General features: G+C 41.9%; 1 protein-coding gene across 3 annotated transcripts in view; it reads right to left on the bottom strand.

The window, feature by feature from the left end:
- The window catches only part of LOC125460062 (embigin-like), a 47,235-nt gene that overhangs the window by 23,707 nt on the left and 11,386 nt on the right, over window positions 1–12,142 (bottom strand). For all 3 annotated transcript variants that reach the window (XM_048547148.2, XM_059648594.1, XM_048547158.2), the window contains 2 exons: window positions 8,839–9,028; window positions 523–611 (listed from right to left, as the gene is read on the bottom strand). In XM_048547148.2, coding sequence (XP_048403105.1) covers window positions 523–611; window positions 8,839–9,028 — 279 coding nt within the window. The remainder of the gene's footprint in view (window positions 1–522; window positions 612–8,838; window positions 9,029–12,142) is intronic.

Below are 12,142 nucleotides of genomic sequence, written 5' to 3'. Positions count from 1 at the left end.
TGTTTAGTTGTTACCACACTTAAACAAAAATTTATTTGGAGGTTCACTGGGATGTTGGTGTGGGCTGGAGCAGTTCATCTATGAAGAGAGAGAAGCTGGGATTGGTTTCCTTGGAGTAGAGGAGACTAAGAGGGACCTAATTAAGGTATACAAAATTATGAGGGGCATTCATAGCGTGAAAAGGAAGTAATTTTTCCTTCTTGGAGAGGTGACTGTAACCAGGGGCATGGATTTAAGATAATGTGTAGAAAGTTTAGATAGGATTTGAGGAAGAACTTTCTTCACGCAGAGGTTAGAGGGTTCCAAATACTCACCATCTGAAAGTGTGGTAGAAACCATCACAACATTTAAGAAAGATGTAGGTGAACATTTGAAATGCCATTGCATACAAGGTCATGGGTCAAGAGGTGGAAAAATAGGACCAGTGTAGTTAGGTACTAAATGAATGGCTTGGACCTGATGAGCCACAGGCTGTAAAATTCTACAATTCTAAATGATTGATACCAGAGGCATTAAACTCACTTTGTACTTCAAACCTGCCTTCCGATTTTGGGTTTGTATCAAAGACACAAGTATAGTTCCCAGCATCACTGCCATTCTGAAAATCAAACCTGAAATCACAAACCATGAGTTATTAATGTAAAAGCCCCAAATCATTTGTAAAAAATTTTATGCATACATATTTATCCCATTTCTAATGGTTTGATTGATAAATGCACGAGAGAGAAATTAACAGACCCATTTGTTACTTGAATGAGATGAATTAAATATATAGGGAGGACTTTTATGCAGAGAATAAACTCTAGCACAGCCAAATAGATTGACACTGAATTTTAAATGCTCTGCTGTTCTATATTAATATGGTTCTAACTGATAACCAAAGGATATCCAACCGAGATATGTGATGGGCTTATTCAAATAGGAATGCCAACCTAACAATATCATACCAATCATATAACCATACCCTTGATTGCATTGGACAAATGAAGGTAGTTTATTCTTAAACCGTAATTTTCCAACTGATACTCTGTTGTTTAGCTCCATCAAGCATAGAGTTTGCAGCCTAAAGGAATAGATATTTATGCAGAAAATTGTCAACACTTTTAATTCAAAAGAGCAAAGTAAAATTTTATGTATAGCATATATATATAGGAAAGGGAATTCAAAGTCCCTGTACGTAATATAGGTTATAATGGTTAATGGATGGGAAAAAAATGGGCTGATTCAGAGATTTATGCACAAGAGGCAAGAGGCTTAACCGATACTTAAAATGTATATTTTATGCATCTTCAGCAATGAAGATGATGTCACACAGGTTACAGTGACAGAAAAGGTAATTCGGGCAGTTGGAGGAATTAAAATTGATTTGGAGCGGGTAATGGATAAGTATTGGACCTACAGGGCAATCAGTTTAACTTTGGTGGTGGTGAAGCTTTCAGAAATGGCAATTCAAGGCAACATTAATATTCACTTGAGCAAATGTGACTTAATTAAGGAAAGCCAGCAGAGATTTGTTCAGGGCAAATCAAATGAGGTCAGTAATACAGGACTCCTATGCCCAGACCATTGAGCATTCTTTTCACCAAAACTGACAAAATAGGATGCAGAACTATGTGACGTCTGGAACAAAGTGAGCAGCTTTTGTTGCCTGCTAGAATAATCCAAGGTGGCAACTCAAGAAAGGCAGAATTTCGACAGCTCAAGGTTGTTGTCTAAAGACAAATCCAAGAGATAAAACACCAGTGGTGTTAAAAGGCAGTCCAAGATGTCCAACAATATGCTGACCATTATGGCATAAAAATGTTATTGGAAGTCACCAGGACCACAAAAAGACCATTGTCAAATGGATAAAATCTTCTTTGATCATAGAACAGCGTATTTCTTCCTAGGTATTACAGTGCAATCCATCAATGCTGAAAACAACTTTTCCAACAACTCAACTATGAATTCACAATGGCAGCTGATAGTCTCCAAGTTATCCCCAGAATTCTGTGGTAGAGTGCACTGAGCGAGCTACAGAAAAAAACATAAAACAATGAAACATGGATGCAGAGTCTATTTGGACCACTGAGTCTGCATTGTCATTCAATCAGATCATGGTTGATCTCATGATCCTCAACTCCACTTTCTTTCCTATTCCCCATAACCCTTAACCCTCTTTTTAATTAAAAATCTTTCTATTACAATCTTAATTATTTTTAACTACCCAGCCATTACAGAGTTAAAGAATTTCACAGGTTCATCACACACTGAGAGTAGAAGTTCCTCCTCATCTCTGTCCGAACTGGAAAACCCTTACTCTGAGATTCTTTTTTATTCGTGGCATCACTGGGTAGGCAACATTTATTGCCTATCCCTAATTGCCCAGAGTTAAGAGTCAACCACACTGCTGTGGATTTGGAGTCACATGCAGACCATACTAGGTAAGGAACCAGATAGGTTTTTTCTTTTCAACAACAGACAATAGATTCACAGTCATCATTAGGCTTTTAATTCCATTTATTTATTGAATTCAAATTCTACCATCTGCCATGGTGAGATTTCAACCCGGGTCTCCAGAATGTTGTCTGAGTCTCTGGATTAATGGTCTAGCGATAATACCGCGAGGCCATCCGTCCCCGCGGCATTATGTCTTCCGATCCTAGACTCTCCTACTTGGGAAACAACCTCTTTACATCTCCCTTGCAAATCCCCTATAAATCTTGTGTGTCTAGTTATGGGCATTTCTCACTCTTCCAAATTTCAATCAGTACCGGCAAGCCATCAAAAAAATAAGAAGAACAAAGCCTGCAGCCCTGATGTTATTCAGCTCTGGTTTCCAATACGGTTGTTGGCCTTTGTTCACAACAAGACCCCAAACACTCATAATGTGGATTCTGGAGGATAAAAAAGCCACCCCACCCCCCCCCCCCCCCAACTGGACTTGAGGAATGTAACAATCATCACTATCTTCAAGAAGAGAGAATTGAATCAAACAATGGAATCTACTGATGTACTGCCCTCTTGGCCACAGCTCGAATAATCTAACACACATTATCCTGAATCGTCTACCCCCCGTGGCTTAGAAAACCCTACCATCTACGCAAGCTTCAAAATCTCCCCTTCCCCCACCGCATCCCAAAACCAGCCCAGTTCGTCCCCTCCCCCCACTGCACCACACAACCAGCCCAGCTCTTCCCCTCCCCCCACTGCATCCCATAACCAGTCCAACCTGTCTCTGCTTCCCTAACCTGTTCTTCCTCTCACCCATCCCTTCCTCCCACCCCAAGCCGCACCTCCATCTCCGACCTACTAACCTCATCCACCTCCTTGACCTGTCTGTCTTCCCTGGACTGACCTATTCCCTCCCTACCTCCCCACCTATACTCTCCTCTCTACCTATCTTCATTTCTCTCCATCTTCGGTCCGCCTCCCCCTCTCTCCCTATTTATTCCAGAACCCTCACCCCATCCCCCTCTCTGATGAAGGGTCTAGGCCTGAAACGTCAGCTTTTGTGCTCCTGAGATGCTGCTGGGCCTGCTGTGTTCATCCAGCCTCACATGTTATTATCTTGGATTCTCCAGCATCTGCAGTTCCCATTATCACATCTACACAATATGGCTTTAGGCCTTCCATCAGGTCTTCTGACATGGTGTCTGTTTCCAGACGAGTTCAAGAAAAATGTCGAGACCAAAATCTTTATTGTGTTCATTTATCTGACTACTCTGCACCAGATTTTCAAATCACTCAAAATCTTCAGTATTGCACGCAATTCTCAGCCTGTTCTTCAGTATTACTCATTGAATAAAACTGAATACAGTATTTGAGATGAAATTTCCTCAATGCCATGTATAAATGAAGCATAACTCCCTAACTGTTATATTCATCTCATAATAGAAATTAGCAAACTATTAGCCTTTCTGATTATGGCTGAACCTGCAGACTAAGCTTTTGTGACTTATGCACAAGTACATATAGATTCCTCTGTACCTCAGAATTATGCAGTCATTCTCCATTTAAGTTCTACTCTTTTTTTTCATGTGTCTTACCAAAGTGAATATCTTTGTATTTTCTGACATTATTCTCCTATCTGCCAGACTATTGCCATTTTTCTAAAGTGGAGGTAGATAGGTGATATGTTCAAAATGTGAGTTCAAGGAGCATTTGTGAGTTGGTGTTGCAGTGCATCTTGTAGTTGGCACACAATGCCGCTATTGTGCTTCACTGGTCCAGGCAGTGAATGTTTAAGATGGTGGATGCAGATTCGGTTAAGGGGTACGCTTTTTCCTGGCTGGTGTTGAGCTTCTTGAGTGGCGCAGTTCTGCTCATCCGGGTTAATCGAGAATAATACTTTTAACCTGTGCAACATAGATGGAATACAGACAGGCTGTTCAGAATCAGGTGAGTTACTCTCTGAAGAATACCCTGCCTCCTTTCATAATTCTATTTGTATTGTTGGTTCTGTTTAGCCTCTGTTGACAGTCGGTGATTCAGCAATGATAATGTTGTTGGATTCTCTCTGTTGAATATAGTCATAGTGTGGCACTTGTGTGGCCTGAATAATACTTGCCATTTATCAATCTAAACTTGAATGTTGTCCAGTTTTTACTGCAAATGGACCTAGACTGTTTTAGCATCTGAGAAGTTGGGAATGGTTCTGAACATTGTGTAATCATCAATTAATATTCTCTTCACCAACTTTATAATAGAGGGAAGGTCTTTGTTCAAGCAACAGAAGATGGTAGGGCCATGGACACAGTCCTGAGGAATGCTTGTAGTCATGTCTTTGGGACTGAGATGATGACCTCGGATAGCCACAACTGTCTTTCTTTGTGCCAGGCATAACTCCAATCACTGGCCAGTTTCCCCTGATTTCCAATGTCACCAGGCTTGCCAGGACACCTTAACATCATGTTCGGTAACTCTCTTGTCTGAAAACAAATCATTTTCAGGGCTAGCCAAAATGCAGGAGAGGGGCAGTTGGTGACTTATTCCTTAAGTAGACAAGTACAGACACAACAAGCCAAATGGCTTCCTGTGTTGTTGCTTTTATTTAGTTTTAATGATTGCGTGCTTGAACCAGTAAATTTCAAATTAGCAAAATTGCAACTTATGCAATTGTTGATCACTGGTGACTGAATCATTACAATATTACAACAGCAACATTGAAACAGGGAATTTATTTGAAATATCTTTTAAAACATTTAGTGGGGCAGTTATTCAAATATAACAAGTTATTCATGCAGAAAAAAAATGTTTGGATAAGACATACATGGGTCCATTACAAGCAGATAGTAGAATTTATAATGGGAAATATAGAAATGCCAAGGAAGCTAAATGATTACTTTTGCTCCCTAAGGATGGTACAAATGATCTCCTAGAATTCGAGGTACAAGTGACTAAGGAAAATGAGGAATCGAAGGAAATTAGTATTAGTAAGAAGATGCACTTGAGAAATTAACATAGTGACGAGTTGATAAGTTTCCAAGACTGGATCATCTAACAATCCAAGAATGATGAAGGAGGCAGCCATAGAGATAACTGATGAATTGGTGGCCATCTTCCAAATTCCACAGATTAGCAATGACATGTCACTATTTAAGGAAGGAATCAGAGAGAAAACGGGGGAATGACTGATCTGTCAGCTTTACATCAGAAGTAGGGAAAACACCAGAATCTATCATAAAGGATGTGATAAATGAACACTTGGAATAAACATGATCTGATTTTGACCAGGGTCCACGTGATTTGCGACTATAGAATCGAGCATAGAAACTAGAGTTTTTGAGGATATTACTAACAAAAAAAGTGGCATAGAATATTTAGATTTTCAGAAGGTTTTGATAAGGTCCTACACAAGAGGCTGGAAGGGTCTAGGCCTGAAACATCAGCTTTTATGCTCCTAAGATGCTGCTTGGCCTGCTGTGTTCATCCAGCTCCACATTTTGTTGTCTCAGATTCTCACGCATCTGCAGTTTCCATTATCTCTGAGCAAAATTAAGCAGATGGGATGGGACGAAATGTTCTGGTTTAGATTAGGGCTTGGCAGTATGAATAAATGGATCATTATCACATTGGCAGGCTCTGATTGGTGGGGTAGTTTGGACCCCGATGGTCACAGATATTAATAATTTGGGCATGGGGACCAAACTTAATATTTCTAATTTGCAGGTTTTACAAAGTTACGCAGGAATGTGTGTTGTGAGAAAGATATAAAGCAGTTTCAGGACTGACTCAGGCAGGGTAAGTAACAGGATAAGAACATGGCAGATGGTACATAATGTGGAAAAATGTGAGATTATCAACTTTGATAAAAAGAACAAGTGTGCACAGTATTTCTCAAATGCTGAGGCTGGAGGGTGTAAGTGTGCAATGGGACTTGCACGTCCCTGTCAAGTAGTCACTGAAGGCTGACATACAAGTGCAGTCGCGAATCATTTCAACTCCCCCTCCCATTCTTTAGATGACATGTCCATCATGGGCCTCCTGCAGTGCCACAATGTTGCCACCCGAAGGTTGCAGGAACAGCAACTCATATTCCCCTTGGGAACCCTGCAGCCCAATGGTATCAATGTGGACTTCACCTGCTTCAAAATCTCCCCTTCCCCCACTGCATCCCAAAACCAGCCCAGTTCGTCCCCTCCCCCCACTGTATCACACAACCAGCCCAGCTCTTCCACTCCATCCACTGCATCCCAAAACCAGCCCAGCCTGTCTCTGCCTCCCTAACCTGTTCTTCCTCTCACCCATCCCTTCCTCCAACCCCGAGCCGCACCTCCATTTCCTACCTACTAACCTCATCCCACCTCCTTGACTCGTCCGTCTTCCCTGGACTGACCTATCCCCTCCCTACCTGTACTCTCCTCTCCACCTATCTTCTTTTCTCTCCATCTTCGGTCTGCCTCCCCCTCTCTCCCTATTTATTCCAGAACCCTCACCCCATCCCCCTCTCTGATGAAGGGTCTAGGCCCGAAACGTCAGCTTTTGTGCTCCTGAGATGCTGCTTGGCCTGCTGTGTTCATCCAGCTTCACACTTTATTAATCTTGGATTCTCCAGCATCTGCAGTTCCCATTATCTCTAAAGACTGTGAAGTGATGGGATGTGGAGAAGCGTGGTGCGCAACTGTGGTGTTAGAATATTTCTGGAAGAATGAGTTAAGTTGGAGAAGGTAGCTCCCAAAATTTCAAAAACTGTCTTCTAATATTGTGACACTTTATGTGCAGGCAGTCCAGATGAGGATGTATCCCCATGCGTATCCAGCAACTGATTTCCACACCAACTAATCACAGAGAAGTTTCACAGTACTTTTTCTCTCAGGCACAGTAAATGTTTTTGGTTTCAGACAGAGACAACTGATATCAAGGGGAATAAGAATTTTGTGAGATTTTTAAATCATGTCCAAGTGATAAAGTGGCATTCTGTCGGTCCTGATGATCAATATTCAGCTAGCTAGGTCTTTTCTTATAAACAAAAACAGAAATTGATGGAAAAGCTCAGTAGGACTGGCAGCATCTATAGAGACAAATCAGAGTTAACATTTCAGGTCAAGTGACGCTTCCTCAGAACCCAATCTGAGGAAGGGTCACTCGACCCAAAACGTTAACTCTGATTTCTCTCTGCAGATGCTGCCAGACCTGCTGAGCTTTTCCAACAATTTCTGTTTTTGTTTCTGGTTTACAGCATCTGTAGTTCTTTTGGCTTTTATTTTGCCCATTTTTATGATTTACAAACATTATAACAAATGATAGATCTTACTCCAATAGTTAGAATTTTCATCACAGTATGTCTTTTCTGTGTTGTAGTCTACAATATGCTTTCAATTTTCCGCTTTTGAATAAAACTATTCCTCAATATTTCAGTATATTGCAGCAGAAATAACAAGTAATAAACCTGAGGGTAGAAATACTGTTTTAGTGATAGTCGGAACTGCAGATGCTGGAGAATCTGAGATAACAAAGTGTAGAGCTGGATGAAACCAGCAGGCCAAGCAGCGTCAGAGGAGCAAGAAAGCTGACGGTTTGGGCCTAGGCCCTTCTTCAGAAATGGGGGAAGGGAAGGGGGTTCTGAAATAAATAAGAAGAGGGGGGAGGCAGCTAGAAGTTGAGTAGAGGAGAATATAGGTGGGGAGGAGACAGGCAGATCAAAGAAGGAGGCATGGAGCCAGTAAAGGTGAGTGTAGGTGGGGAATTAGGGAGGGGATAGGTCAGTCCAGGGAGGAAAATCTCCCCTCCCCCTACTGCATCTCAAAACCAGCCAAGCTTGTCCCTGCCTCCCTAACCTGTCCTTTCTCCCACCTATCCCCTCCTCCCACCTCAAGCCTCACATCCATCTCCTACCTGCTAGCCTCATCCCACCCCCTTGACCTGTCCATCCTCCCCACCTATACTCACCTTTACTGGCTCCATCCCCGCCTCTTTGACTTGTCTGTCTCCTCTCCACCTATCTCTCCATCTGCCTCCCCTTCTCTCCTTATTTATTTCCAAACCCCCTTCTCCTCCCCCATTCCTGAAGAAGGATCTAGGCCCGAAACATCAGCTTTCCTGCTCCTCTGATGCTGCTTGGCCTGCTGTGTTCATCCAGCTCTACACCTTGTTATCTCTGTGGTAGAAATACTACAGTGGTTTATTCTAGAAAGACTTAACATGCACCTATTATGTTCATAATTTTGTCACGTTGACAGTGGTGTTATCACCTAAAAATGAACATCATAATTTCTTTGTTGAACCAAATGATAAACAGCAACATTGCTTCACTGTGCAGGAATGTCATTCAATAGTTCCCAACCTCTGAGCTTGAATGAGAATTTTGACTTCTGGTTAAAATATTTGCTGTTTTTTTTCCATAGCTGGACAACTTACTCATAGTTTTGAAACAGGTGGCCAGTGTTCTGGTCAAATTCAAATTCCCTTTTGTCAATCTTGTTTCCATATTTTTCCCAGGTGCCAGTTATTGGAGATTTGTGTGTGGCCAGAAGAGTCAAATTGCAGGACAGCACAATCTTTGTAACCTTTGTTATATTCACTGTTATTGGCTTTGGTCTAGATGATCCTGAAACAAGGTTGAATAAAGTAAAAAAAACATTAATTTTGATTTTTTAAAAGAATACACCAAATAAGTGATTAATCAACAATTTGTCCTCACTATTCTCCTGAATTTCATCAAATTCTTGCCACTCTTATTGTAAATTTCTACAAACTACATGTTCAACAGTTAAATAGAAATAAAGCAGTATTCTTCTCAAAATTACCAGTATTGAATGTTTCAGTTAATCCACAATGAATGGCAATTTTAGTATCAGCTCCTTTTTAGTGGAAGCCATTGAGACATATACAAAAGAGAAATACCAGTGAGCTGTTCAGTAGAAATTGTCGATTTTCTTAGAGGATAAGCTTTCCTTGTGCAAAACCTAAGTATAAAAACCAAAAGAACTGTGGATGCTGTAAAATCGGGAACAAAAACAAAGTTGCTGGAAAAGCTCAGCAGGTCTGGCAGCATCTGTGGAGGAGAAAACAGAGTTAACGTTTCAGGTCCGGTGACCCTTCCTCAGTCACTGGACCCGAAACATTAACTCTGTTTTCTCCTCCACAGATGCTGCCAGACCTGCTGAGCCTTTCCAGCAACTTTGCTTTTGTTCCTCTAAGCATAAAGCTAAGCGAGAAATGGCAGAGATCAATAGCACCTAGGTTCCCATTGTTTTGTGTTATAAAATAATAGAAGCCATTTGAGTGACATGAAGTTTACCTCCTTATCAGTTTGGGACCCCATTTTGAAAGGCATTTAGATAATGAGAGTCTTAAACTCTGTATCCAATTACACCCTAATCAAAGGCTTATGATGGAGGCCTGTTCTAAGGTGGGATGGCCATTTAATTGGACAGAGGATTTTGGTGAAGATTCCACTACCTTGCCACCTTTGTCCTGATTAAGAGAAGGGTGGGAAGACTTGCAGATCAAGGAACCGTCCAGCCTGGATGCCAACTGACAGCTTTAATTAGTCAGCTAGTGCCCCGTTAACAGCGTCACCCATTCTTGGTAAGGTGGTCGACTCAACACTTGGGGAGATCACCAATAAATACAGTCGGCCTGGTTTTTGACTGCAGAGGGAAAGATCCTTATTCAAAGGCAGTCATAACCTTATTAAAGAACCTGACATTTGAAAGGGTTGGGAGGGGGAAGTTGTGACTGAGAGACACCCATCTGCCCTTTGCTTTGAAGTTCCTCTTGACTAGTTGGCAGTTCTTGAGGGTGGGAGTTCCACTTTTCTGGGGGAAGCCCTGCAATTCCAAGTGCCTGTGGATCGGGAGTTTTGGCAGCAGGGTTCCACTGACAGTTTGGGATGTAATCTTCACAGACCTCCGGATGGTTGGGTCAGGAGGAATGCTTCCACTTTTGGTGTTGGATGTTAGACCATCCACAACCCTCAATAAGTTCACCTGAAGGTCCAAAGTTCAAGTGCCTGACTCAGCAATGTTTTTAAAAAATTCAAAGATGATAAGATCCTAGGAGGGGTTACATACGTTTTCCCAGCTGAAAGGTTGCAACCTAGTTGCTCAGTTCAATTCTTATTGATCTAATTACAGTGAGGGAATCACCAAGGACAGTTCCTCTTCACGCTTATGGTGATCACACATTCAACATAATAACAAGAGGCTCCCAATATACTTTTAACAAAAGATCTTCAGAGTTCATTACACACTGAAGGAAAGAAAACACAAAAGGTAGAATATATCCATTTTCAGTAGTGTTTTGTCAAGTGATATCTATCACCCCCTGCCACCTCCCCTCCAAGTGAATTTTCTCACATTATCTTCCTACATGCACCTTATGAAATATGTATTCTGGATCTTGGGTGCCTTTCTCAGGGGTCCATGCTCAGGCAAGGTGCAAGTGTTCACCACTGCGGGGACCTTGGTGCTCATACCACAGACACCGTATTTCAAATTCAGCTTCAAACACTGCAACCCAAGAAGTGGCTGTCATAATGTGGTGCCTGACTGTTATCACTACGGACATGGCCCAAAGAAAAGGAAAACCCATTGCCCACTTCACTGATAAGGAGTTGGAATATTTGTGGACAGGCTGGTGGAAATGGGCACTGTCTCTTTCTTCATGACTGGCTAAGGAGGCAATGCCACCAAATTAAGCAAGCCTGGGTCCAAATTGCAACTCGTGTTGATGGCTATCTGTCCCTGATAAAATGGGATATTGAGCAGTGCAGGAAGAAGGTCAATGATGCACTCCGCAATAAATGCCACCATCTTCTCTCACACTCTCGGCCACCACTAGCTCTAACTCTACCGATGGCTTTCGTTAAGGAGAACTTACAATATTGTTTACATCATCTCCATTCAATACCACTGGCCCACCTTTTCTCAAACTTTCTACTCACTCACTGGGGACACCACACCACTGCCCCTACTCCTGCATCACCACTAACAGTCTTTCCTCTACTTTCACAAACCCGAATTCTCCCTTTTTCTCACTGCAGGAATAATTGGCTCTCTATTGGGTCTGATAGGACCAATGGGGGCTGAGAGGGGAACTTTGGAGGTTCTCACTGTCCTCAGTCCTTATGAATAGAAGACACTGGAACTCCCAGAGAAAGTATAACTGTTTATATTAGGAGAGGGAAACCTCAATATTCAAACAACTGAGTAAGCTTCATTGTGCTGTGCGTCACAGCTCTCCCATTAACAGCGTGTTAACTCATCTACAACCTGCACAAGCCTCTTTCCCACTTTCACAACTAATTCCCTCCCCACTCTAATACAGGCACTAAAGGCACCCAGGAAACTTAAGAAGCCGACTCTAAACATCTTCAGCTTCATCTTAACATCTGAGACTTTCACCACAGTGTGTACTCTTTCTAGATTAGACACATGTTCACAACTAGTCAAGAAAGATGGTCAAGTGAATGCAGCAATTCCTTCCAAAATCCTTGTTTTAAAGCAGTCTTTTCAAAAACACTGCAAATAAAATGTCTTTACAACAACTAAAATAAAAATTCAGAGATAATGGGAACTGCAGATGCTGGAGATTCCAAGATAATAAAATGTGAGGCTGGATGAACACAGCAGGCCAAGCAGCATCTCAGGAGCACAAAAGCTGACGTTTCGGGCCTAGACCCTTCATCAGAGAGGGGGATGGGGGGAGGGAACTGGAA

This window comes from Stegostoma tigrinum, chromosome 1 (assembly GCF_030684315.1).
Source record: "Stegostoma tigrinum isolate sSteTig4 chromosome 1, sSteTig4.hap1, whole genome shotgun sequence".
In the NCBI taxonomy this organism is placed as follows: domain Eukaryota; kingdom Metazoa; phylum Chordata; class Chondrichthyes; order Orectolobiformes; family Stegostomatidae; genus Stegostoma; species Stegostoma tigrinum.
Note: the sequence above shows the minus strand (reverse complement) of the source record. Positions and strands in the feature narration are given on the sequence as shown.